At 38.4% G+C, this 27,213-nt stretch overlaps 1 protein-coding gene across 2 annotated transcripts in view; it reads right to left on the minus strand.

The window, feature by feature from the left end:
• Positions 1–27,213, minus strand: part of LOC116289007 (centrosomal protein of 290 kDa) — an 84,361-nt gene that overhangs the window by 32,398 nt on the left and 24,750 nt on the right. Inside the window, exons 32-65 of one of the 2 annotated variants that reach the window (XM_089030994.1) lie at positions 26,940–27,051; positions 26,194–26,279; positions 25,721–25,834; positions 25,554–25,614; positions 24,504–24,734; positions 22,707–23,542; positions 21,436–21,498; positions 20,938–21,081; positions 20,430–20,603; positions 20,134–20,178; positions 19,370–19,524; positions 18,096–18,183; positions 17,362–17,487; positions 16,701–16,766; positions 16,424–16,495; positions 15,894–16,001; positions 15,678–15,794; positions 14,662–14,811; positions 13,841–14,034; positions 13,254–13,347; positions 12,407–12,538; positions 11,983–12,072; positions 11,719–11,778; positions 11,507–11,590; positions 10,256–10,429; positions 9,643–9,780; positions 9,175–9,258; positions 8,465–8,587; positions 8,095–8,187; positions 6,432–6,505; positions 5,939–6,038; positions 5,259–5,326; positions 5,055–5,112; positions 4,090–4,304 (exon numbers count right to left, since the gene is read on the minus strand). In XM_089030994.1, coding sequence (XP_088887120.1) covers positions 4,137–4,304; positions 5,055–5,112; positions 5,259–5,326; positions 5,939–6,038; positions 6,432–6,505; positions 8,095–8,187; positions 8,465–8,587; positions 9,175–9,258; positions 9,643–9,780; positions 10,256–10,429; positions 11,507–11,590; positions 11,719–11,778; positions 11,983–12,072; positions 12,407–12,538; positions 13,254–13,347; positions 13,841–14,034; positions 14,662–14,811; positions 15,678–15,794; positions 15,894–16,001; positions 16,424–16,495; positions 16,701–16,766; positions 17,362–17,487; positions 18,096–18,183; positions 19,370–19,524; positions 20,134–20,178; positions 20,430–20,603; positions 20,938–21,081; positions 21,436–21,498; positions 22,707–23,542; positions 24,504–24,734; positions 25,554–25,614; positions 25,721–25,834; positions 26,194–26,279; positions 26,940–27,051 — 4,482 coding nt within the window. In that variant the 3' untranslated portion in view covers positions 4,090–4,136. Of the gene's footprint in view, positions 1–3,327; positions 4,305–5,054; positions 5,113–5,258; positions 5,327–5,938; positions 6,039–6,431; positions 6,506–8,094; positions 8,188–8,464; positions 8,588–9,174; positions 9,259–9,642; positions 9,781–10,255; positions 10,430–11,506; positions 11,591–11,718; positions 11,779–11,982; positions 12,073–12,406; positions 12,539–13,253; positions 13,348–13,840; positions 14,035–14,661; positions 14,812–15,677; positions 15,795–15,893; positions 16,002–16,423; positions 16,496–16,700; positions 16,767–17,361; positions 17,488–18,095; positions 18,184–19,369; positions 19,525–20,133; positions 20,179–20,429; positions 20,604–20,937; positions 21,082–21,435; positions 21,499–22,706; positions 23,543–24,503; positions 24,735–25,553; positions 25,615–25,720; positions 25,835–26,193; positions 26,280–26,939; positions 27,052–27,213 lie in introns of those variants that run through there. The other variant, XM_089030993.1, reaches the window with a different exon arrangement.

A 27,213-nucleotide genomic window follows, 5' to 3' on the forward strand; every position in this document is an offset into this window, starting at 1 on the left:
TTTTTTTTTTTTAATTTAACACCTAGAAGAATACAACAATCAATTATAATAAATAAATAATAAAGTGAAATTGATAAATAGAGGATATTACATAGGCGCGCGGAAATACGAAATTTATCTTCGAGTGTTGAAAAGATCTCTCACAAGTGAGCGCAGCGAACGAGTGAGAGATTTTCAACACGAGAAGATAAATTTCGTATCTCCAAGCGCCCATGTAATATTCTGTTTATTATATAATTATCAATGAAGTATGTTTTGGCTTTTTCAGGCAATTCTTTCCTTGTATTTTTGAATAGCCACCGCAATGGTGTTATTTAAGATATCAATTTTTCGAAATAAAGAAAAATAGATATTTCATTGGTAATTATATAATAATACATTTTATTATATATTATCAATTTTAGATTTTTTTATCTGCTTGTAGATTGTGTGAAGTAAAGAATATTTGATACCAAGAATATAATAAATAAACAACAATAAATAAATAATGATAATAAATAACAAATAAATAATAATGTGAAATTAAGAATGAATAATTTTGCCATGAAATATCTCGAAAAACCTGCAATGCAAAATCTGCTTCCAATGTTATTCTCAACACGTCCATTAAAGTACATATTAAATTCCCTCTGTCTCGTAACTAACATGTTTATAGATTTTATTAAAGATATTGATAGATATGGCGGCAAAAATCACCGCCAAAGAGATTGTCTACTAGAAAAAGAATAATTCGATGATAAATTAGAAATTGTACGTAAATTGGCGGGGGAAAATCACTAATTATTTCCTAAAAGCAGTTATAAATGGGATTTCACCAGTGGTGTTTGTCTTTTTCCACGCCAGTCCAAATGAAATTTAAAAGTTATTAGCAAATTTCACCAAAATAATAGTTCTTAACTTCACTTTTTTTTTTCTCGTAAGCCAGTTTGTATTTGCATTTTGATCGACAGCCTTCACTAGTACAATTTACTAATTAACAGATTCGTGTCGAAAAAGTTGAGGACCATACCTAAAGAATCTCAATGTCAGAAAAATTGTTCAAAAGAATTTATTTTTTTCTGTAACTTTGGGTAACTTAGGAAACAGTATAAAAAGGAAGGCATTTTTATTGCTTCCAAATTGGTTTCGTTAAAATGTATATGACACGAAAACATTCCATCATTTAAAATGTATAGTTTGTTAGTAATAATAAATATATCGTAACAAAATTTGTTTCAAAAGCTTATTTCTTGAGATATTTGCGAAAGTTAATCCCAATTTGTGACGTCATTTTGTTGACACGTACTCTAGATTCAGTAGTAATGTACTAAATATAAATTGTAATTCATATAAATTAACAGCAAAAGACATATTTTAGTCAGCTTCATTTGATAGCTTACGTAGTACTCTTCCAATGTTGGGAAATTGAAAAGTGTACTACTTGAAATTAAGATTCTATATTCAAACATATTTCATGTATTTGCAACTAAATCTGGAGACTTGTAAACAAAATGACGTCACAACTCGTGCTAAAATTTTTTGAATTTCTAGAGAAATACGTTTTTGGAACAAAGTTAACCATGATATTCTTATTCATGCCAATAAACTACACATTCTTAACATTAAAATTTTTTCGTGTCATATACACTTTAAGTATTAGCTTAATTATAAATGCTAGAATTATATTATAATATTATTTATTTCTCATGTTTTATTCTAAGTTAGTCGTAAGATTCAAGTTTACGTAATGTAAACATTGAGGCAATTTTGGGAAATGCTTTTCATTAAAAGTACAACGAATGAGAACTAAAGTAGCATGAAAAGAAAACCGCCATTTTTTTGTTTTAAAAAGATTAAAATTAGAAAAACTGAGAAAGAGAAATTAAATGATATTCGATAAAGGTATAATTTTTAATGGAAAGATTGAAAAAAATATTCGTTTTCGTAAATGGTAAGCAAGTTAGATAATACAAATAACGAATAGGAATAAATTATTATTTCTTAAGCAAAACTGGAGTCATTATTTCACTGTCTTGAAAATATAGACTGACATTTAATATTACCTTGTTGGTATATCATTAAAACCGTTATTTTCATTTTAGGATCAAATTTTAAAAACACTTCTAATTAATTCCTCCTTTCTTTGAAAGTTTTCTATTTGACAACGTTCTAGCAATTAGGTGAAAACTTGGAAAGCATAAATACGATATGGCTATATGTTATTGTCATTATTGTTATTATTATTATTATTATTATTATTATTAATGACAAACGGTTCTTGCAATTAGGTATATCACGGAAATACCATTCTGTAAAAATTGGAAGACAATTACAATATGGCTGTCATTACACTTCAAATGTGCCAAAATAGCGTTTCATCTTACATTTGAGAAAATTGCTGGGGAAAAAGCTGGTTGAGGCAGATTTTTTAATCTGCTTATGCACTCGATGTAGCATACACTTAACATATAGATCATTAACGAGTGACTAAGACACATTTCATGAATAGGAATAAGTTATTATTTCTTAAGCAAAACTGGAGTAATTATTTCAATGTTTTGAAGGCATAGAGCGGCATTTTTGATATCACCTTGTTGGTATATCATTAAAACCGTTATTTTCATTTTAGGATCAAAATTTTAAAAATTTTTCTAATTAAATTCCTCTTGTTTGTTAAAGTTTTTCTATTTGACAACGTTCTAGCAATTAGGTGAAAACTTGGAAAGCATAAATACGATATGGCTATATGTTATTGTCATTATTGTTATTATTATTATTATTATTATTATTATTATTATTATTATTAATGACAAACGGTTCTTGCAATTAGGTATATCACGGAAATACCATTCTGTAAAAATTGGAAGACAATTACAATATGGCTGTCATTACACTTCAAATGTGCCAAAATAACGTTTCATCTTATATTTGAGAAAATTGCTGGGGAAAAAGCAATTTCCTTTCGTAGTTCAAATCAAAATTCTAGAATAACATTTTGAAGGATTTGAAAGCAAAAATAGAAATCTGTTTATAATTGTCATTCAAAAGTGCCAAGTGTGATCGAAATGACACAAAGATAAAATGTTTGAAGATGACGGAACGTCGTAAAGATCGTTGTTTACTTGGGTACTTCAAACGTAGGACAAATAGTAAAAACAAATACAGCGAAGGAGATGAAAGCCAAAGTATTGGACGTGTTTGCAGTTGTAAACGGAAAGCCAGAATAGAAATATAAGGAAAGAAAGTTTTAATTATTTTAAAGCTTTTTTTACAATTTAACCTTTATTTTTATTTACAAAAATTAAATTTACATCAGTGTGTAAAAAACTTTCTAATGGTGATGCATGGTATTGTTGTTTTTTATGAATGAAGTTATAAAATTTTATGAGATTGTGGGTTTTGCTTTCATGCGTTTCCAAGAAATAGAAAAACAAAAAGGCATGACAGAAATAAATGGAAATCGAATAGATTTTTTCTATCAAATTTAGGCGCCAAAGTAAGGAGAGGTGATTAATTCGAGACGAATAGATTTTATGTTCATTGTCATTAGACTTTCTCCAAGCACACCCCTTTGAGACTCACAGATTCACCAGCTAAGCAAGAGAATATAAAGCGAACGTCGAAGTCGTCCAGAAAATTTGATCCTGGTTGGGCTGCCTGTGCTTTATTTAGCACGTGCGAACTTTGGACTTTGCGACAGTCTATCTTGTCGTGTGTAAGGCTCAAATATTCCCGTTTTTCACGTGACATTATATTGGCCGTTGATCAGTGTATAACTAACAAAATATATCTTTTTTTGTTAGTTACATCATCACTGCCTGGTCTCTTGGCTTTTATTACCATAGAACATGGATGAAAACCAAGAATGTCGCCTCTCAAACTTATTAATAATTCATGAGTCTCATGAGACATGAGAAATAATAATGATTAGCCTCGGTATTTGGAAATCGAATGAAACTTTCTTTTCTTGTTTGATATAATTCATGATAACAGACGTACCAGTCTAACCAATACACACACGATAAGTCTGATGGAATATTGACGTCCACACCATATAATATGATAACAGACGTACCAGTCTACCCATACCTCCCCGTAGTCCATGCTTACCATAGAATCCAACACACACACGATAACAGTCTAGTGTGAAACATCCGTTAGCTTTCATTTGATGGAATATTGACGTCCACGCCAAACTGTCTTGATAATTGTTTCAGTTGTCTCTCATAAAGCACGTTTCTCTCCACTGCTCTTTTGTAGTTGTATTTAAGATCTTCGATCTCCTCAAAGAATGCCGGGTCAAACGCCTCAAGTTCTTTTTGAAGCTAAAATAAATGAACACTGCCATTTAGAACGTCGAAGAAAAAGTAGAACCGTAGCACCAGCATGGGTGGTATGCGATACTAATGCGCCCCTCTCGCCACTGTTGTCATGGTTTCACACCCAAGCTTACAATGATATATGAGAAGAGTTAAGCTTAACCACCACTCCCCATACGAGGCTCTTCCGTGAGGTTCCCTCCACACCCACTACCACTACATTCTATATTTACAACATACAACACTCAACTCACAGTTTTCTTTTTACGGAGGGAGGAAACCGAAGATCCCGGAGAAAACCCTCGTGACAAGGGAGAGAACAACACATCAAACAAACTTAACTCACTTATGATCCAGTCTGAGCCAGGGCTCGAACTCGGACCACAGTGGTGAGAGGCGAGATGTTAACCACTACGCCACCCGTGCCACCATGTCGTTTGTTGGTTTTCTCCCGAGCTTCGAGGGGTTTCTATGTGTTATCTAGTTTTCCTTCCTGAGAAAAGGCCTTTTTCAAGTTCGACAAACAAAGTGCATTCAGGTCTACATTGGGTATAAAAATCTTGTGTTCGCCATACCCCATGTAGTGTTTTTAGTACCTAAAATATACCAGAATGCACATCGGACGAACCCTAAAAAAAGTAAATAATTTAGCCCCCAAATTTTTCTATTTTGTTTTTCTCACCACCTCAACCCATTTATCTACCCAAAACTATTCCTGGGTACTTCGGAATATAAATGATAATTGTATCAACAAACCTTCTTGACTTCGCGTGATAACCTGTCTCTTTCTAGCTCCACGGTTTTTAATTTTGTGCTGTGATATCAACGAAAAAAATAATTTTTTAACGCAATCTGGTAATCTTCCTGTGCAGGGTTAGAAACGGCTACGTTCACTTTTCAGCAGCGCGGACGGGTACTCGAGTCACACACTTTCTAAAGCCAAGAATCTTGCACACTTACTTGAGTTCTACGTCATCTGCGAGTATCTTATCGTATTGTTTGACTTTATCCAAGATTTCGTCTTGATTCTGTTCCAAAAATATTAGAACTAAGCATTTCATTTTAAACGATTTAATCGCAAAGTTAATGACGACAAGATTTCTTTTACTCGACTTTTCGAATTGATTAGAGTAAACTAGAATACATTGCTTTGTCAGTCTTGAAAATGATGCTTGCAGCAATCAAAACGTCAAATAGAAAAAAATCTTAACGTCATAATTTTTTTGATTAAAAAATATCAGAGATTTGTAAAAGGAATGTTAGTCGTTAATAACATAATGGTCACTTACCACCATGTTCAGTTATGTGAGATTACAAGATGAGTCACTAACCACCCTTCCTTTTAGCCATGATTATGCAACTTTCGCGCATCATCGTCGCAAGTCACGTGACATTAACATTACGTAATACCCCTCTCAATCACGTGGCTTACCGTAACCACCCCTTCGAGTAATTACAAGACTCATCCTACAAGTTCATACTATTATGAATCATAACTACCCCAGAGAGCACGTGACCTACCATATCACGTAACCTACCATATCACGTGACCTACCATATCACGTGACCTACCATATCACGTGATCTACCATATCACGTGACCTGTCATATTACGTTACCTACTATATCATGTGACCTACCATATTACTTGGTAACTCTCCTGCTTGGCTCATGCGCCGTAGTTGCTTCATGTCATTCATAATGGATTCTCTTTCTGATTCAAGGCTTGCTATACGCAACCTAATAAAAATAAGATACTGATAGCAACCACTGCAAGGTAACTGAAATGTAAATTTAATGCCTCGAACGCACGATCAAAGGTTATTGAAAATTTTGTAATAGATCGTCTTCTCAAGGTTGCGTGCGCATACAACTTGACGGGCCACAAAACTGAAAAACGCAAATTCAGTAAAATTGAGAAGCCAGTTTTATATTTAAAGAGGAGAATAATCAAACTTGTGAATTCTTATCGAAAAAAAAAGGTTATAGTAATGTAGGGAATACTCGAGTTCTGGTGTCGTGGCCCGTCAAGTTCATTAAATTTGGATGTGCACGCAACCTTGAGAAATCGGTCTACTGATAGGGCAGTTGATAGTTTGTGATAGTAGTTCTGATTGGCCAATAAATAATTACCTTGCATTTTGTAGTTCTTTTACAAGATCACTGTCTAGTTTAACATTAGTAGGGAATCTTTCCAACACAGCGATCTGAGAAAGAAAAATTCATTAGAACAGACTTGATTTGACTACGTGGTTCGAACAATGACTTTCCGTGTCCTTGTATTCTGATTGGATGAAAGTAATTTCCTGCACTATGATTGGTTAAACGGATGTCGCCAATAGGACATAATATACTTTTAAAAATACCGCTGTGTTCCTTGATTACAGACTCATTCAATTAGGGTTAGCCTCCTATCAGTGTCTAAATATTCAAAAATACCAACGGTAAAGTAAAGAATGCACAACTTCAACAATAGACCCCTTGAAGCAAGTCGGAATGCAGCTCAATTTGGAGGACATAACCATAGGTTTCAAATACTCAGGAGATAGAAATTCTTTTGTTTTGTCCTCCAAATTCAGCTGCTTTGACGTCACATGCAAGGGGTCTATTCAAACACTTTGAAATTCCATGGGCCTTCACTGTAACACATGAATATCGCTGGGTTTCCCTTGATGTCATTTCCTGTCTAGTACGGAATGTTTATCACCTGAATCACAAGTTTTCAATAGAATAGACCTCTTCGACTTGGGGTAATATTTTCCCATTTCAGACCACGTATCATTCCCTTGAGAATAAGATTCTTTGTTTGATCTGTATTCATGTTTATGTGTCTTCTCATGTGCAACTGAGCCGTTAACACGGGTCAAAATCGAATAGATTCAATTATCGAATAAAACGGGTCAAAATCGAATAGATTCAATTATCGAATAAAACGGGTCAAAATCGAATAGATTCAACTATCGAATAAAACGGGTCAAAATCGAATAGATTCAATTATCGAATAAAACGGGTCAAAATCGAATAGATTCAATTATCGAATAAAACGGGTCAAAATCGAATAGATTCAATTATCAAATAAAACGGGTCAAAATCGAATAGATTCAATTATCGAATAAAACGGGTCAAAATCGAATAGATTCCATTATCGAATAAAACGGGTCAGAATCGAATAGATTCAATTATCGAATAAAACGGGTCAAAATCGAATAGATTCAATTATCGAATAAAACGGGCCAAAATCGAATAGATTCAATTATTGAATAAAACGGGTCAAAATGGAATAGATTCAATTATCGAATAAAACGGGTCAAAATCGAATAGATTCAATTATCGAATAACTGAGCGCAAACTTTAAGCAAAGAAATGATAATCTAGGGAATGACATGTGGTCTGAAATGGGGCAATATTACTTCAGAGCCGAAGACGTCTATTCTTTGTGGCTGACAGCACATAGTGGTCAGTGTTTGACCACCATTTGAACCAGATAATGAGATTCAAAGACTTTTAAAGTGAAACCCAGTAATTGGTAGTAATTCCATACGGAATCGAGGCCAACCCTGTTGAACAGTGAATTCAAAAGTGGAGTATTCCGTGTCAAGATTCAAAATGATCTGATGCGGTAGTATTCTTTATTTACCAACTAGTTGTCAAAGTCAAATAGGACGTTTGCATGATGGCGTCATTGACCTCTACTACTAGACTCCCTTGCACGCTTTCTTTTGTTCAGTTAATTGGCACGTAAAATTACTTGGTTTGTAAGAAAAAATTGTGAATTTAGTATAGAATATATAGAAACCTTCTCTTCGTAATCTTGGTGTTTCTTGAGGAGTTCTGTTTCTCTCTGAGCCGCTGCCTTCAGGTACGATTTGATATCTTTTAGAAGATTCGTCTGTTGATTTGAAAAATATATAGAGTGAACATTAAGGCACCTTTGAACATCTCTTTTTCCTTTTCTCTCCCCAGCGACTTGTGGGAGGGCAACAGGATTACATTTTTAACAAAGTTGAATAATGATGATGATGATGATGATGATGATGATGATGATGATGATGGTGATGATAGTGGTGATGATGATGATGATGATGGTGATGACGATGATGATGGTGATGATGATGGTGATGATGAAGAAGAAGATGATGATGATAATATTTCAAATAAAAAAATACCTTTTTCTCAAGTTCTGCTTGAAGTTTTTGTAACTTTTCTTCGTAGACTTTAGGCAAAACTACAGATTTCCATTCCTTTGTGCTCGTGCCTTCGAGATTATTTCCTGATAATCTATGATTTGCCTTAAAGATTTAAAAAATGTAGAACACATAGATGTAATGTGCGTTGGTAATACCGCTGTTATGTTAAATTGTCGTTGAGTATAAAAATGTATCGAGTTTGCATTACAGTGCATTGTAGGGCCATTTAGAGGACGTATTTCCAAGATGGCATCTACTTTGTCCTTTAAAACAACCCCACAATACATTGTGATGCAAACTCGACTCAGTTTCTCCTCAACCTCGGAATGGCTAATGTACATAGGCTTCTAATCAACAATACTCGTTCACATAATGCTATGAATAAATAACTTGTATGATAAACAAGGCTAAACAGTCGTATACAAATGGTCCAATACACCAATCAAAATATGGCGACTAACTAGCCTCTCATACATGTAAAGACGCTTTTATGTTTCCACGTAAGCAAGAGTCTAATCAGTTCAGGACAGTAGTTATTCAAATTGGACGCCATTTTTCGATTCGGTGTATGGTACAGCGGTGTTTTCATTAAGTCTATCTGTATTAAGCCCTGTAACTCAACACACGAATCAGAGTTAATAGAGGGGACTAGTTCCCCCTTATTTACTCTGCACAAATACTGTAAATACCTGTTCAAGTTCTTGTACCAGTTCTGTCTTAGTGCTCTCAATATTTGATACAGACACGCGTAATTTTTCACTTTCTTCCTTTTCCTGTGGGAGAAAACCAGTCATTCAGACATAAGCCTTAGTAATAAAAGACTTCTACCTTGTGTGCAATGTCTTCCCATTTCAGACCACGTGTCACAAAAAAGCCAAACGATGTCATTGATAAATGAAATTATTCTTAGTTTTATAGAACAGTCCCTTGAGAGTTTCCCGTTCCATCTTGAAAAATAACTGTGCTTGTGCATCGAAGCGAGGACTTTGCAATGATAGAGACATGTTTAACACCTTAGACAATTCTTCACGTCTCTACCATTGCGAGGTCACCGCCGTTCTCGCTACAATGCTCGTTTTTGAAACTAATCATGCTAATCTAGAGCAACAGAGATTCGAAACTGGAGTATTTTGTTACAATATCAAAGTTTCTATTACCTTTTTAAGATCTTTTCGAAGTTTTTCATTTTCGGTCATTAGTTTAGTTGTATTTTTACGATCCCCAGCAGCCAGTGTTGTCAAGGAAACACGAGGAGAAGCAGTAGCAGCCGCCACACGCGTACGTTCGAGCTCTTGCTGTGGAGCACCAAAAAAAGGAATAAATAAATAAAAAGATCTGGAAAATTAGACGTGACGCCATGTTGGAAACTGAAAGATTCATCTAACATGGCGGCTTTGACGTCACAGAAAGTCAATAAGGACCCCCTTCCTCTGGGAAGCCATTTCAATGCGTCGGCATGTTATACCGTTTAAGTCAGTACCGCACGCTTCCCACTCATACCAAAAGTATTCCTAAGGGAAGCCATTTCAATGCTGCGGCATGTCGTACCATGTAAGTGTACGTAAGACAGTATCGTGCATTTCCAACCCATACTAAGACTATTTCTAAGGAAAGTCATTTCAATTCAACGGCATGTCGTAACATGTAAGTGTACGTGCTGTAAGTCAGTACCGTACATTTCCCACCCATACTATAAGACTACTCCTAAGGGAAGCCATTTCAGTGTTAAGGCATGTTGAACACCACTCTATTAGGTAAGTAGTAGCTTACCTTCAGTCTAAGGTTTTCCTTCATCAGTGCAGAGTACTGAGGCCCGCCAGCCCCTAGTGCTTTCTTAAGTTGTTCATTTTCACCTTGTAGGCGTTCTACTACTCTCCGCATGGCTGCTAGCACTCGCTCCATGTCTTCTACACTCTGTCCTCCAAGACCAGTACCAAGGTTTTTCTAACCAAAGGAGAAAAATTGCATTACTTTTTTACGAAGGAAACTCCATGATATCAATAATATGACCGCGGAGAAACTGGGGCGAGAGAACTGTCTATAACCACAGGAAACCCAAGTTTAATTCTCACCATCGAAATCGTAATAAAATAACAATAATAATAATAATAATAATAATAATAATAATAATAATAATAACAATAATAACAATAACAATATTATTAATAGTTTTCTATGGTTCTGATTTTTGCCACAGGAAGCCCAAATGCTTAAATTTTGAAATTTTATCAGCATTCTGTTTGAAGAAAAGACGTAATCGTATTACGACAAATGTTTGATTCACGAAAGCTTTACAAAATTATGTTTTTCTGTCTCATCAAAAAAACCAGAGATCAAGCTTTACTAGTGAATAAAATCCACCATGGCTGCTATGGTTACCGAACTACTGAATGAAGCCTTATCGTTTATGCATCACGTAAGTCAAACTTTCTCTACATTTGCTCCAACTAAACACGTCTTGCTAAATCATAAACCCTAATAGAGGTCTCAAGCTAAATAATTTCAAGAACAAACTAGAATAATAACGACAAAACCTTAAGCTAACTGGTTGTTTACATTGCCTGTTAGGTTAATGGAATTTACATAACGACTCAACTCGTGGAGATGTCGTTGTCGTAAACGCTTTTTTTTTTTTAAATCTGGTATTACAGCAAATTCATGATCAACTGAACAAAAGTCCCCAAAATACTTATATCATAGCTCACATTTTGAACCAATTGCATGACAAATATTTCGTGTAAACTTTAAAATACATCTAGACCAACATATATTTACGAGTCAATGAAGTTCTTTAAGTCCCCACAACTCTATCATGCGTCCCCACAAGATATTTTTAATGCTCAGATATACAAAATTTAAAGCTTATTTTGACTTGATTTAGCTCAATTTGGTCAGAGCTTAGACCCTTGGGAAACTAGTCAAAGCTATCCCGTAGAATATCGAGATATTTAGATCAGACTTGGGAGATACGCTATGCTTGGCTCGCAAGTTGTTTGTTTTTCTCCTTGTAGAAATATTTACCTTTCTGGCTTTTTCTCTTTTCTTGCTGGCTTCGAGTTCTGCTTTTAATATTTCAACATATTCTTGGAGGTCATCAACACGAGCCTTGCGAAAATAGAGAAAAAAATACAACACTAAACATCAAAAAATATTATCAAAATAAAGCAGTGAAATATTATAATATGACAAGATATTCCTAAATTAATCGTTATTTTAACATCATTAAAACAAACCTTCAGACGAGGATTTTCTTTCCTTGCTTGCTCGTATTCGAATCTCAGCTCCATATTTTCCTAAGTAAAAGCAAAAACCAATAGTTCTTTTAATGTTTTTTTGAATTCCAAGCAAAGGATTGTTGGGACTCCTGTGGTCTGGATTTGTCACAGGAAGCCCAATATGGTAATAGTCCCTTTCACGGTTCCCTGCACCATCTTGAAAGGTAACCGTGCCTTTCAAGATGGCGCAGGGAACTGTGAAAGAGACTATAACAGACAAACCTCTTTTGCCTCAAGCAGTTGTTTCTGTAAAGACTGACTCTTTTCGTTAGTTTCCTTGAACAGCTGCGCGTCTGATTGGTCAATAGTACGCTGTAAAACAACATCAATACGATACAAATAAATATAACGTATCCAAAAGCACAACGAATGAGGGCCAAGGATGGTGTAGGAGTAGAGCAGTAGGGCATTCGCCGGTTTAGACGGTACGATTTTCGCCTACAACTATCGTATACAACACGCTCGCGCCATCTACAACTCGCTTACGACAGACGCGAGCCGTCTAAACCGGCCTTAACACGTTAAATCCCAAGTCAATCCTACAGTTAGCCGTGCCCTTACTTAGTTCACCCCGAAGGTTGTTTCAGGGTATCCCGATACAATTTTATTTGAAGGTTTTCGAAGATTTGAAGGCCACTTTGCTCACCTGGTCACCCATTCGTCTCGTCAGTTCATCTTCCAAGGATTCAACAGCCTGTTTTAGTTGATTATTACGAAGCTGTAGTGCTTCCATTTGTCTGTCACGACCCAGGACGAGCTGGCGGTTCAAATCTTGGTTCTAGGAAAAAGCAAGCAATTTGATGGTCAAGAGAGTCAAAAGTCAAAGACGTTGCGGCCATGCTGATGGTATTTAAAAGTATTATAAGAGAGGGCTGATGAGAAATATTTTATAATACTACCAACATAGCCGACATGATGTTACAGTACATGCAAAAGAAAAAGAAAGAAAAACTGGACATAATGAAGCAGAACATTAATGCGGAAATGCGGATTATTCACCTATTGGGCACTCTTAGTCCTAACAGGATTAATGAACGCTTTGTTTTTAACTAACCCACTCTTTTCTCTTTTGATTGTTTGTTTCGTTCGTTTCCTTTCCCACCTTGTTCTCATTGGTTTCTTTTGTCTTGTTCTATCATATAAGCACTCCTTTCTACCACCTCTTTCTCTTTTACTCCGTCGAAGGACTAGCGTCCGAAACGTCAGTAAGTTTTTTCATCTTTTCACGGTGTTAAATTTACCCTTTTATCATTACTGAAGCAGAACATCAATCAAGTCCTCGGTCTACAACTCTTTCTTTCTCGTACAATTTTTTTCCTCGCAGGTCTATTTGGTCTTCGCCAAGAAATGAAAGACTAAATTGTTGGAGTTTTGGCAAGCCCGATGCTGTTTGTACCCAAGCTAGACCAGAATGCATCTTGTTGGTCTAGTCGAGAAAACCACTATTAATAATCTAGTGTGTGTGAAATACTTCCAATAACTAGTTTCCATACCTGTTCCTCTAAAGTGAATATCTTGTGTTTAAGATCTTGAACGAGGTCATCAGCTAACGGAGGAGCAACAGGGGTGCTTCCTACTCGTGCAGCACTGACGAAAGAATGAAAAGATGTCATCAACAAGACCTGAGACCGATGTAGAAGCAGTTTCTTGCGTTGGCTGGGGAATTTACGCAGAATTCACATCGTTCTTTTCAATTTTATTAGTTTCTAAAATCAGCCTCCAACTGAGGCACATTTTTTAATCTGCTTATACACTCGATGTAGCATACACTTAACATATGGCCTCCAGGTTGTTTCAGGATTCTAACTGATGCTTGTTCGCTTTAAGGAAAAGGGTTGTATGACAAAAGATCTTCATTCTGCGTACACTCAAGTTCGAGAGAGGATACTGCTTTTTAGCAGTGTATTGTGCATGATATCATAACGTGACATCAAAGCATTTTCTTGCGTGACCTACCAACCCTATAACAAAAGATCTTCATTCTGCGTAAACTCAAGTTCGAGAGAGGATACTGCTTCTTAGCAGTGTATTGTGCATGACATCATAACGTGACGTCACATCATTTTCTTGCGTGACCTACCTCTTAAGTCTGCTTTGTAGACCAGTCTTGTCCTTGTCACCTCGTTTTAACGCTTCTCTCATCATACTATTGGTTTTGTCAGCTTTTTCTAATTCCTTGGTTTTCTCGTTGAGTTTCTCACGTAAGTTTTCTACTTTTCTTTGCCATTTTTTGCCTTCTTCCCACCTTGCTACTTCTACGTTACTTTTGCTTGGCTGAAAACAACAAATCGTTCTGGTTTCACAGTGGCTAATAAACCTGTCATTCTCATTACATGAACGAATTGGAACTTGGGAGTTGGTTTTTGCAGAGGGCCGATAGGTAGATCTTCTCAAGGTCAAATCAAACCACAGCGGTGAGAGGCGACGTGTGAGACACCACCCGTACCTTTTTTACACCACGTGTGAGTAGAGTTTGTTAGATCTCTTAGCTGATTCAATCTGTATTAGCCCACCATGACTTTGACCAGCCAAGATTTTGTTTCAGGGTTCAATATGTGATTTAGCCGTGCCCTGACTTAAATCAGCCCAGAGGTTGTTTCAGGGTTTGATATTTGAGTTAGCCATGCCCTGACTTAGATCAGTCCAGAGGTTGTTTCAGGGTTCGATCTGTGAGTTAGCCATGCCCTGACTTGGATCAGCCCAGAGGTTGTTTCAGGGTTCGATCTGTGAGTAAGCCGTGCCCTGACTTAGATCAGCCCAGAGGTTGTTTCAAGGTTCGATCTGTGAGTTATCCCACCATGACTTAGATCAGCCCAGAGGTTGTTTCAGGGTTTGATAAAATTTGAAGCATAAAGGTTTTGATTGTTATACCTATAGCAAGTATCAATGTATATACCGTACCTTTTGTTCCTGTTGAGTGTCTGCTGTGGGTGGACCTACTCCCTCTACCTCTTCTGTCTCGACTGCAACAATGTCTCCGTCTGATATCTGGGTTTGTAAGGACTGGATTTTCTTACGTAGCTTTTCTATTTCGGATTCAGCACGTACGACCTAAAAGAAACCCCGAAGACAAGAGGTTTGACTAATCCTTGAAGACTAGTGTTAAAATAAAAATAAATAATAACAGCAGCCTGTAGAAAGAAAACAGTAGGAAGCAGAAAAAAGAATGACTACAGCATGTATCAATAATAACTACGAGAACGTCGGCAGCAACTAACAACCACCACTACCACTACCACTACCACTACCACTACCACTACCACTACCACTACCACTACCACTACCACTACCACTACCACTACCACAACCATCACCACCACCACAACAACAACGACCACGACGACGACGACGACAACGACAACAACCACGGTAACAACGACAACAACAACGACAACAACCACGACAACAACCACGACAACAACGACAACAATAACGACAACAACAACGACAACAGCAGCAGCAGCAACACCAAGGTTAACATCAGTAAAGACAGAAGTAACAATTAGTAGCAGCAGCAGCAGCATCAACAGTAACGACAACAACAACAGTAACAGCAGCGACAGCAGCAGCAACAACAGAAGCAATATTGAGCAGTAACAACAGTGGCAACAACATCAGCAGCAACAACAGCAACAACAGCAGCAACAACAACAAAAGACAACAGCAACAACAACAGCAACAACAACAGCAGCAATACCAAGGGTAACATCAGTAACGACAGAAGTAACAATACAATTAGTAGCAGCAACAGCAGCATCATCAACAGTAACGACAACAACAGCAACAGCAACAGAAGCACCAACAACAGCAGCGACGACGACAGCAACAAGATCAGCAGCAGCAAGATCAACAGGAACAACGGAAGTATTACTCAAAATATTTCGTCCTATTCAATATTGAGTCATTTCTTTCTTTACTTTTCTCTTTTCTTCGGCCAGTTCTTCTTCTCTGCTTTCCAGTCTTTCCTCGATCTTTTCCAACTCCTTCAATTCAGCACCAAGTTTGATTAGCGCAGAATCTTTCTTAGAAGACTCCTATTCCAAGTGAAACGAAAAAAAAAAGCAAACAAACAAATAAATAAATGATGTCATTTGTCCAAGATGGCCATCACCACGTGACAAAACCTGTTTTACCTGTTTAAGCTTATCTTTTTCTTGTTCAAGGGACGCTTCTTTCTCTTTCTGCTTTTTCAATTCTCGTTTCAGTTTTTCCATTCTTTCTTGCAACTCTTCTATTCGGCCCTGAATAAGTAATTAACGTAGAGTATTGCAACATAAATGATGGACCAAAATAAGTGCAATGAGGGTGGCAAGCGCTGCTACGGCGCTGTCCATCATCGCCCTGTGGTTCATGCCTGGGGTCGCAGGTTCCATTCCCGTTTGAGCCACATATGTGAGTTGAGTTTGTTTGATGTGTTGTTCTCTGCCTTGCAATAAGGGTTTTCCACCAGCTTCTCCGGTTTTCCTCCCTCCGTAAAAATCAACATCTGAGTTGAGTGTTGTGTGACCTTGTAAATAGAGAATGTAGTGGTAGTGCGTGTAGAGTAAACCTCACGCAAAGTCCCCGTACGGGGAGTGATGGTTGTCAAATAGATAAGTAACGATGAGATGTCGCTTTGCACATATGTTTATTCATTAAGTGTAAGCATGTAAATGAATGGTACCTGCAGACCGGAAGTCTCTTTGTCCACTAACTGCTGCACGTTCACTTCCTGTTCCGCTCGATTCGCATGGACCTAAAATCCAAAATACTTTTTTGTTTAGATCCATAACCATAGAGTAATAGTAATATTTGTTATTTCCTAGCTCCCCTTTAGGTGGTCCTTATCGCCAACCATCCACCTCCCCCATGGTTGGTTCCCATCACCGGCCGCTCCCCCTCCCCCTTGGGTAATTCCTTTCTCCACCCGCCCTTCTCCCCTCTTGGGCAACAGTCCTTACCTGTACGTTTTCTTCAGCGGCTGTAACCATGTCCGCTCTGAGCTGAAGCAAAGCTTGGCTTAAAGACTGCAAGAGAAATCAAACCGGCTTCATCGAAATAACTACATAAATAAAAGAGAAAGTAACAAACAAAACATGGACTAAGAAAAAAGCAAACCTACAAATGAATTACAGAAACGGATATAGACAGACAGGAGAATGGACAGACACGCAAACAAACTCTCAGACAGATGAACAAACGGACAGACAGACGAATAGATTGACAAAGGGACGGACAGACAGACGAATAGATTGACAAAGGGACGGACAGACAGACGAATAGAAGGACAAAGGGATGGACAGACAGACGAATAGAAGGAAAAAGGGATGGACAGACAGACGAATAGATGTACAAATTGACGGACAGACAGACGAATAGAAGGACAAAGGAAGGAATAAACAGAGAAGAATAGATTAGCAAACGGATTTAAAAAATGGCTAACAGAGGGTACTGGCGCAAAAGCATACGATGTAAGATAAATGAAAAATAAAAGACGCAAGGACGAAGATACAAAACAAACTGAAGTCAACATAAAATACACACAAAAGAACAAGATAATGACACAAAGCAAGACGATTCAACGAGCCTACGGCGAGGCAAAGAGAAGCATGGCTGACTGACCTTCTGCTGTTTTTCTTTGAGTGCCAGCTGGTTCCTTAATCGTTCAACCAGTTGTTTCATGGTACGAGTAGGAGCTCGTTCATTGGCTTCTTTAGCTGCCTCCAGTTCTTCTTTTAAGACTTCAATCTTAATGGTGTAAGGTGAGGCAAAAAACAAAAAACAAAAAAAAATCAGGAATATATAGCAAAAAGATGACAAGGGATAACTAGGTTGTAGTATTTTTACACAAGTGAAAATAATGAATCAGGCGCAATCATTGATCACATTTTACGTCTTATGCTGCTATATTCACCTACAGGTGAATAATTAGTCTCCTAAGCAGCCGCTATTAGTGTCTTCGCGCCACGCTCACTCCCCTAAATAGGGAGCTACTTAGCTATAAAGCTACTTAGGGGAGTAAGGGTTGCGTGACGAAACTAATAGCAGCTGCGTAGGAGACTAGTGAATAAAGCAGTGAAGGCATATTTGAAAAAATGTCGACAGAACAATTCTTTTTTTTCGTTATTTATTAAATTCACCTGTGTTAAAAAAAATACTAAACCAATTGTTCACCTCAGGCTTAGTGAATATCAGGAATATTTACCTCTCCGTTCGAAAAATCGCTTGGTAAATATTCCCCGATATTCACTTCGCCTTCTTTTGCGAATAATTGTTAAATATCGCGTGAGCTAAATTGAGAACATGGTGACTGAAAAGACGTTGATCAATAAAACTCGAAAAGCGTTGTATTGTACCTCCTTGTTTCGTTCGATGATTTGATTCTCTTTCATTTGATTCTCATCCTGGAGCTCTTTCATCTGTTTTTCATATTTTTCTCGTTTACTGTTAAGAATGAAAAGAAAAGAAAGCTGGACATTGTAAAAGGAACGACAACAGCAATAAATAAATAAATCATCATCAATTCTCATTATCATCATCATTATTAGCAGCAGCAGCAGCAGCAGCAGCAGCAACAGCAACAGCTGTAGCAGCAACAACAGCAGCAACAGCAGCAAAAACAAAAGCAGAGACAACAACAGTAGTAGCAGCAACAGCAACGACAACAGCAACAGCAACGACAACATCAACAGCAATAACAGCAGCAACAGCAACAGCAACAACAGCAACAGCTACAACAACAGCAACAGCAACAGCAACAGCAACAACAACAGCAACAACAGCAACAGCTACAACAACAGCAACAGCAACAACAACAGCAACAACAACAGCAACAACAACAGCAACAGCAGCAACAACAACAACAGCAACAGCAACAGCAACAGCAACAGCAACAACAACAGCAACAACAACAGCAACAGCAACAACAACAGCAGCAACAACAACAACAGCAACAGCAACAACAACAGCAACAGCAACAGCAACAACAACAGCAACAGCAACAGCAACAACAACAGCAACAGCAACAGCAGCAACAACAACAACAACAACAGCAACAGCAACAGCAACAACAACAGCAACAACAACAGCAACAGCAACAGCAACAACAACAGCAACAACAACAGCAACAGCAACAGCAGCAACAACAACAACAGCAACAGCAACAGCAACAACAACAGCAACAGCAACAGCAGCAGCTACAACAACAGCAACAGCAACAGCAACAGCAACAGCAACAACAACAGCAACAGCAACAACAGCAACAACATCAGAAGCAGCAGTAGCATTATTAAAGTCAACAACAAACGTCATCTTAAAGAACAACGACAAAATGCAGCTGATCCGTATTATAACGACGACGACAAACCATAACCAAAAACTCATAAAATTGTAACTGCGTTTCCAAGCTTCTACAGACTGAGCCACAGCTTCACCAGGGCCCGGCTATACCAAGGGTGGATAGCGCTATCCGATGGATAAATCCTTATCCAGTTGATAAATCGATGCTGTTATCCAATAAATTGTCCACTGGATAAGATTTATACGTCGGATAGCGCAATCCACCCTTCGTACAACCAGTTCAGATGATTGCGCAGAGAAACAAGAGCAGATCAACACCTTCTGATCTTACCTTCTGAATTCTTTGTTGATTTTCTTCACGTTATCCTCGTGTTCTGTTCTCAACCTAACATTCTCTTCACGGGATCTCTTAAACTTCTCAGCAGCAATGGCCAAGGCGTTGTCTTGTTCTGCTACCGTCTCTTCCAACTCTCCCAGCCGTGCAAGCTGTGGGACAAAGAGTATTTCACAAGGTTTTTTCTGGGGTTACGAATCAGTGGGATACTGGCTTTTCTTTGGGCTGGAAAAATGGGATCTTATGCACTGAGAGTGGGATTCACAAACAAAACAAAAAAAACAATCAAAACATGGGAATGCTATTGAGATTGAGAGCAAAAAATAGAATGAGGCTATGGGATTTGGTCAAAATGGGGGCTGGGAAATAGGATTAGGACCCTCTTCCAAGACTCGGCATCAACATGTGAATAGAGTTCGTTGGGTCTCCCTTGATTCTAGGTTTTTGCCCCGGGTTTTCCAGTATTCCTCCAGTACACCCTCTGCAAAACCTAACACGCTCAACTTCAATTCGATCTGTGAGTTAGCCATGCCCTGACTTTGATCAGCCCAGAGGTTGTTTCAGTGTTTAATCTGTGAGTTAGCCATGCCCTGACTCAGATCAGCCCAGAGGTTGTTTTATGGTTCAATCTGTGAGTTATTCGTGCCCTGACTTTGATCGGCCTGAGGCTGATTCAGGGTATCGATAAAAAATTGGAAGACTATTGGAAAGAGAAAATGTGTAAATAGGATGGTGTTTAGCAGGAGTTTGAGATCACTTACTTGATCTTCAGTGGCTATCAATCTTCCAGGGGAATTGACAGATTCCTAATCCATAAAAAATTTAAAAAATTAAGGTCAATAACGAAATGTCAACTAAAATTTTGAATTCACGTTTATTTGTGAAAGAGGGTTTCTAGGTTCGTCATGAATGTGTTTTGGAGCTGGCGCATGTTGTTGAGAATCACGTCAGACAGACAGACAGACAGACAGACAGACAGACAGACAGACAGCTACCACTGTTGTTTAGTATCCATGTGTAGAACACTGCAATCATTACGCACAATTGTAATGCCCACCTGATGTGATAATTTCATTTTCTTGAAGACTTCGTCAGACTCTAGATGCAGCCTGTCTTGCAGGAGTTTGATCTCAGCCTTATGTTGTTCAGCTTGTTTCCTGGCCTCGTCTCTGGCATCTTTCAACATTTCCTGGTATTTGGTCAACGACTGCTCCTTGCGAGACAGCATTTGCTGAAAAAATAAAAAACAAAACAAAAAAAAAAATTAAGCTTGGACCACAGGAAGCCCAATTTACAAAATCAGATATTTTTTTGCTCTTTCTCTAGTGTATCGATAGAGCTTGGTCGTAATGTTTTCCTGTTTCAGACCAGTATCCATATCCATGTGTCTTCTAGAGCGCAACCGTATGACAAAGAAAAAACCTGAGTATTAGGAATTCGGGGGGCCTGGGGAGAGGTTGTGGTTCTCAAAGAAATGATACTCTAGGGAATGACTCGTGGTCTGAAATAGGCAAAACATTTCATTATGGTAGAGATCTTTTTGAAGCTAACCGGCAAGTATTTACCTGTAGGCTGGAAACCGTTGCTTGCGCAACCTTTAAAGCTTGTTTGGACTCGTAATCATCGGGCATGACAGCTGACTTCTGTGCTGCTGTGGTGATGGCGTCTCTCTCAGAGACTGGAAGACGTAGACGCAATTCATTGATCACCTGCACAGAATAACGATGGATACAGTTTCAAGAACAGTATCATTCAACACCAAAGAAAAACGCTATTGCGGAGAATGAATCATAACGCGATTTTAGTATATTGCAGGGAAAATGTTTTGCAAGCAACGTTGCGCACAGACATTGACGGTCTACAGTTACTACCAATGATGGTTTATCACTCTCTTAACACAAAGATTAGATAGAGTGAAGGAATTTAACCCGCGAAATAAAAAATACTAGTCAACGTGTAATAGTCAAATAGACACAAGAGAAAACAATGGAATTAGGGTCTACTAAAGTGTATCACTCTAGCATCTACTTCACGGGTTTAGTGACTTCACTGTAAAAACATACTTTATCTTTTTGGACTAGCTTTTCCTCTGCTTGTTTTCGTGCTTGCTCCGCTTCTTCGTTTTTCTGGTTAAAGAAACGTGTAAAAAAAGAATGGATGAATGAACGATAAATGAAAGGATGAGAGTTGGAATGATGGAAGGGAGAGAGGGAAGAAGGGAGGAAGGAATCAACCAATGAAAAGAAAGAAAACAGTTGAACTAATCCACTATTTTCCCATTTTAGACCACGTCATTCTCTTGACTATCATTTCTTTGTTTAACGTTTGGACATGAGAGACATGAATATGGATACAATTCAAAGAAAAAATCTATTCTCAAGAGAATGGCATGTGGTCTGAAATGGGAAGACATTGCTCTTAGGTGTATTAGGCACATCAACGAAGAAAAAGGAAGGAAGGAAGGAAGGAAGGAAGGAAGGAAGGAACGAAGGAAGGAAGGGACGAAGGAAGGAACGAAGGAAGGAACGAAGGAACGAAGGAAGGAAGGGACGAAGGAACGAAGGAAGAAAGGGACAAAGGAAGGAACGAAGGAAGGAAGGAAGGAACGAAGGAAGGAACGAAGGAAGGAAGGAAGGAAGGAAGGAAGGAAGGAAGGAAGGAAGGAAGGAACGAAGGAAGGAAGGAAGGAACGAAGGAAGGAACGAAGCAACGAAGGAAGGAAGGAACGAAGGAAGGAAGGAACGAAGGAAAGAAGGAAGGAAGGGACGAAGGAAGGAACGAAGGAAGGAACGAAGGAACGAAGGAAGGAAGGGACGAAGGAACGAAGGAAGAAAGGGACAAAGGAAGGAACGAAGGAAGGAAGGAAGGAACGAAGGAAGGAACGAAGGAACGAAGGAAGGAAGGAAGGAAGGAAGGAACGAAGGAAGGAACGAAGGAACGAAGGAAGGAAGGAACGAAGGAAGGAAGGAACGAAGGAAAGAAGGAACGAAGGAAGGAAGGAACGAAGGAAGGAAGGAACGAAGGAAGGAACGAAGGAAGGAAGGAAGGAAGGAACGAAGGAACGAAGGAAGGAAGGGACGAAGGAAGGAACGAAGGAAGGAACGAAGGAAGGAAGGAAGGAAGGAACGAAGGAAGGAAGGAACGAAGGAAGGAACGAAGGAACGAACGAAGGAACGAAGGAAGGAACGAAGGAAGGAACGAAGGAAGGAACGAAGGAACGAAGGAGGGAAGGTAGGAAGGAACGTACGAAGGAAGGAAGGAACGAAGGAAGGAAGGAAGGAACGAAGGAAGGAAGTGAGTGAGTGAGTGAGAGATGAAGAGATTCTATTCCTACCTTTAATAACTTTTGGTTTTCATACTTAGTTCCAATAATAATCTTAATATGCTCTCTTATTTTCCTCACAGCCAACTCCAGTTGATTGGCTAAAGGTAAATTATGATCAGGAATCGATCCTGTTGCCTCTTCAAACCGTGTGGCGGCCTCCAAGACATCTTTCTGCTGTTTCTCTAACCGATCAAGCGATCTCTCCAACTCAACCTCTCTTTGTTCCCATAACAACTGCCTTTCCTCGTGATGTTTGCTCATTTGCACGATCTCTTCTTCATAGTCTGAAATAGTTCTTTCATGAGATTTAATAATATTTTCTAGATATCTATTCTGTTCTTTAAATCTGTCTAAGGTACGATTCAACTTAAGATCCTGCAGCCGTATCTCATTCATTTTCGTGTGCCATTCAGTAACTTTAGTCGCGCCTTTATGATCCTTAAGGGTCGCAATCAACTCCTCAAGACTGGATTGTTTAAGCTCTAATTCAGCGAGTTTGTCCTCAGCCGCTTCACGCCTCGTCTTGGCTTGACTCAACTCCTGCTCTAACTTTCTTTTATCCTCTTGTAGACCTCTCATGGTGTTCGCAAACCGTTCTTGCTTCATCAAAGGTAAAGATCCGCTGTACTGACGCCTTAGCTCCTGAATCGTCCGCTTTAGGAACTTTTCCTTGTTTCTGTGTTCCATTTTCGTATGATAAAGAGTTTGGTCTTTCTCGTCTAGTTTTTGCTCCAGTCTCATGATGTGTGCTTCAAGTTTAGACACATTTTGTCTGGTGCTTTCTAGTTTTCGAACAGCTGTTCCTTCGCTGACTTGTAGGGCTACGATCTGGTGATGTAGTTTGCCTGAAATGAAAATTTCATTATTGAAATACAGTGGTACCTGTATTAATCGGAAACCTTCGGAATCTTGTCCGGTGACCGCTTAATAGAGGTTTCGTTTTACTGGAAATCTATGCTATGCGCGATTTTTGCTGCGATTTTTGTGGCAATTTTCGGAAATATGAAATCTTTTGTCTCATCCTTCAAAAGAGACATTCGTCTAGGAAAATCTTGGTATCGTGAAAAAAACTTTACAAGTAAATTCTTTACCATTATTTATCATGGACAAAATCGCAAAAAATCGCAGCAAAAATCGCAAAAAAATCGCTAGTTTAAACGGGGCTTTAGAAATAGCCTCCTGCGTAGACGTTACTAGGGTCGTCACGCAACCTTTTGAGAGAAACGTTCCGTGACGTGACGCCGCTAAGAACATTAGCGTAGAAGGCTAAACTACACAAGGATCATAAAAATGTCCAAATAGTGATTCCCATATTTAGCTAACTATGTTTGGTTATATATATCCAGATTCTTAATTTTATCAAATGTTACGTTTCAGGTACACAATCCGAATGCGCAAAGATGATTCAACCGAGGTTTAGAGTGCATGGCCTTTGTCATGTGTTCACTTGAGGACATTTACCGCGCGCTTACCGCGAGCAACGTTGCAGAGGAAAATCTCGATTCCACGTGCCACGTTGTCAGAAATCCACGTGTCGGCGTCTTGTAAGTCAATTTTCCTAATTTTCCTAAGTTTCTTATTTACGTAACCTTTCGGAATGATACGAAACTTTTGAAAAAATTATAGAAACCCGGGAAAAAGTTTAGGGTTTTGCCCTCTCGAAGTAAATTTAAAGCAATGGTTTTAAAATTAAATGTTGATTGTTGTCATGGTAATTCAGCGGTTTTTGGGCGTGCACATGCTTGTGGGCTCAAATCCAATGTTCATAATTATGCAGCCACCTTAGTTCAATTCAAACATATTTACCAATGATCGTCTTTTCATCGCTTTCCATTTGTACGTCATATAGCTGTGTCCTCAGAGCCATAAGTTCCTTCTCTTGACCTTCTTGATGTGCCCTAACAGCCTCGGCTTGGTGTGCTGCTACTTCTGCTATCTCCTTTAGACGGGATACCTCTATTTTAAGACTGGCTTCAGATTCTTCACAGGATTGTAGTCTCTTGACGACGGACTCGTGCATGTTACGAGTAACCGCGCCTGGGCGACGACAACAAACGAAAAATAAACAAACGAAGAATATATTTTCTATCAAAGAACTTTATCAGTAGTTGCACATTCCCCCCACATGGAAGTGCAAAGCTTATTTAATGAAATCTCCGAATTATATTCGTGCGAAAACAAAATTATTGTTACAAGCATGAAGCAATAACGCCCATCGAGGCAAGTAAGACTTTTAAAAATGCACCAACTAAAGCTTAATTATAGAGCAACGTGCATTGAACGAAGTGCATTGATTATTGAACAACGCGAGTCGAGTAACGGGTGCAAAGAGTGGATCCAGCCGGTTGGGGGGGGGGGGGGGGGGAGGGGGGGTAGTGGCTGGAAATATCAAGAATAAAAAAGGTAACATCTAAAAAAGGACACTATGTTTTGCCTTTCTAAGTAACAGCCACCCCCTTGACATGCTTCTGGATCCACCAATGGGCGCGCAACGAATAACGCTTATCGACGAATGCTAAAAGTGTGAAGCTCTACGACTATAAACCTCTCTGAGGAAGTACACGCATGGTGTAATATGTACACCTATTTCAAAAAACGTTGTCAGTCTGAAATCTGAAATCTGAGACCGAGTAGCAGGTTGCAATCGTAAGATATTCACAGCCGAACAACGTAGTATGTTTTTAGATTGGAATATGAAGCATGACCTTTGAGTTAGGAATGTGATTTTTCGTATTTTAGCCAAAAAAACATAAACGCACTAAAATTCCATAATCTCAGATCGCTCAATCCAGGTCTCAGACGTTTTTTGAAATAGTTGTATGAAAATTATGTGCATCTCGGAGTAGCATCTATTACCTTCGAGTTCTTCTCGTAAATGTCGTTCAATCCTTTGAGCCTCAAGGTTTAGCTTTCCAATCTAACCATTTTCCATAAAAGAAAAAAAAACTCAACAGTTAAGGAAACGTTTTTGGAACTTTTAAGTTAAAACCATATTGGGTAAGAAGATGATCATGTATACTTACTTCACCAAACTTTTGTTCAAGTTCCGCGTTTCTTTGCTCTAATTCATCAAATACTTTCTTTAGCTGTGTGTATTTGCGTGTTGAATGGTCAGCTCTTTCACGCTCATTCAGCTCCTAAAAATCAGTCATAGTTTAAAACAATTGATTACAAACTCAATAAAGATTTTCCTAAATAACTGAGTGATGGGAAACAAGAGTGACGTAGTTGTAGTATATCATCAAAAATATTTTGTTTCGCTTTGTTTTGTTTCGTTTCGCTTTGTTTCGTTTTGTTTTTGTTTTGTCATGTTTCGTTTCGTTTTGCTTTTTGTTTTGTTTTGTTTCGTTTTGCTTTTTTGTTTTGTATTGTTTTGTTTTGTTTCGTTTTGTTTTTTGCTTTGTTTTGTTTCGTTTCGTCTTGTTTTGCTTTGTTTTGTTGTTTTGTTTTGTTTCGTTTTGTTTCGTTTTGTTTTGTTTCGTTTTGTTTTCCTTACCTTCATTTCAAGAGTGGCCAGTTTTCTTGATATTCTGTTGATTTCTTCTTTACGCGCAGGGCTGCTGTCACCGACTGATTTATCATCTAGGCAAGTTAACAAAAGATATAAAGACAACGAGAAAAAGTTGTTTGCTTTGTTTCTTTTGTTTCTTTTGTGTATTTTAATATTTTTGTTGTCGTTGTAGGTTTTGTTGATGTGGCTGCTGTCGCAGTTGCTGCCGCTGTTGTTGCTGTTGCTGTTGCCTGTTGCTGTATTGTTGCTGCTGTTGCTGCTGTTGTTATTGCTGCTGTTGCTGCTGTTGTTGCTAATGCTGTTGTTGTTGTTGATGCTGTTGCTGCTGTTGTTGGTGCTGTTGGTGCTGTTGTTGTTGCTGCTGTTGCTGCTGTTGTTGGTGCTGTTGTTGCTGTTATTGTTGCTTTTGTGGTTGGTACTGTTGTTGTTGTTGTTGCTGCTGTTGTTGTGGTTGTTGCTGTTGTTGCTGTTGTTGTTGCTGCTGCTGTTGTTGTTGCTGCTGTTGTTGTTGCTGTTGTTGTTGTTGTTGCTCCTGTTAAAACTGTTGTTGTTGCTGCTGCTGCTGTTGTCTGTTGCCGCTGTTGCATTTCAGTGCTATCTTTTCTGTTGATTTTCAATTGTTTTGATGCATGTTTTTGTATTCTTCTGTGACTCTTTCCGTACACCTTGCTTGTTCTATCATTTCCATTGCTCCTGTGTGTTTTTATTATTTTTTAGTATAATATACGTACCTTTAGCGATCAGCTCGTTTAACATTTGCTCCATGCTGTAATTCTTCTCCTTCAGTGACGTCATTTCTTTTTTCAGTTCTGTCTCGCGATCCTGAAGGACCTTGACCTCGGCCTGTTAGACACAAGCAAGTCCGTGATTAATGGAAACTGATGGTGATATGATGATGATGATGGTGATGATAATGGTGGTGGTGTTGGTGATGATAGGGGTGGCGGTGCTGATGATGATGGTGATAAGGAAGATGGAGTTTTAAAATAGTGTAGCTCCACAAAA

This window comes from Actinia tenebrosa, unplaced genomic scaffold (assembly GCF_029948245.1).
Source record: "Actinia tenebrosa isolate PJP-AT-01 unplaced genomic scaffold, QUT_ActTen_1.0 PGA_scaffold16__25_contigs__length_10494907, whole genome shotgun sequence".
NCBI lineage: Eukaryota > Metazoa > Cnidaria > Anthozoa > Actiniaria > Actiniidae > Actinia > Actinia tenebrosa.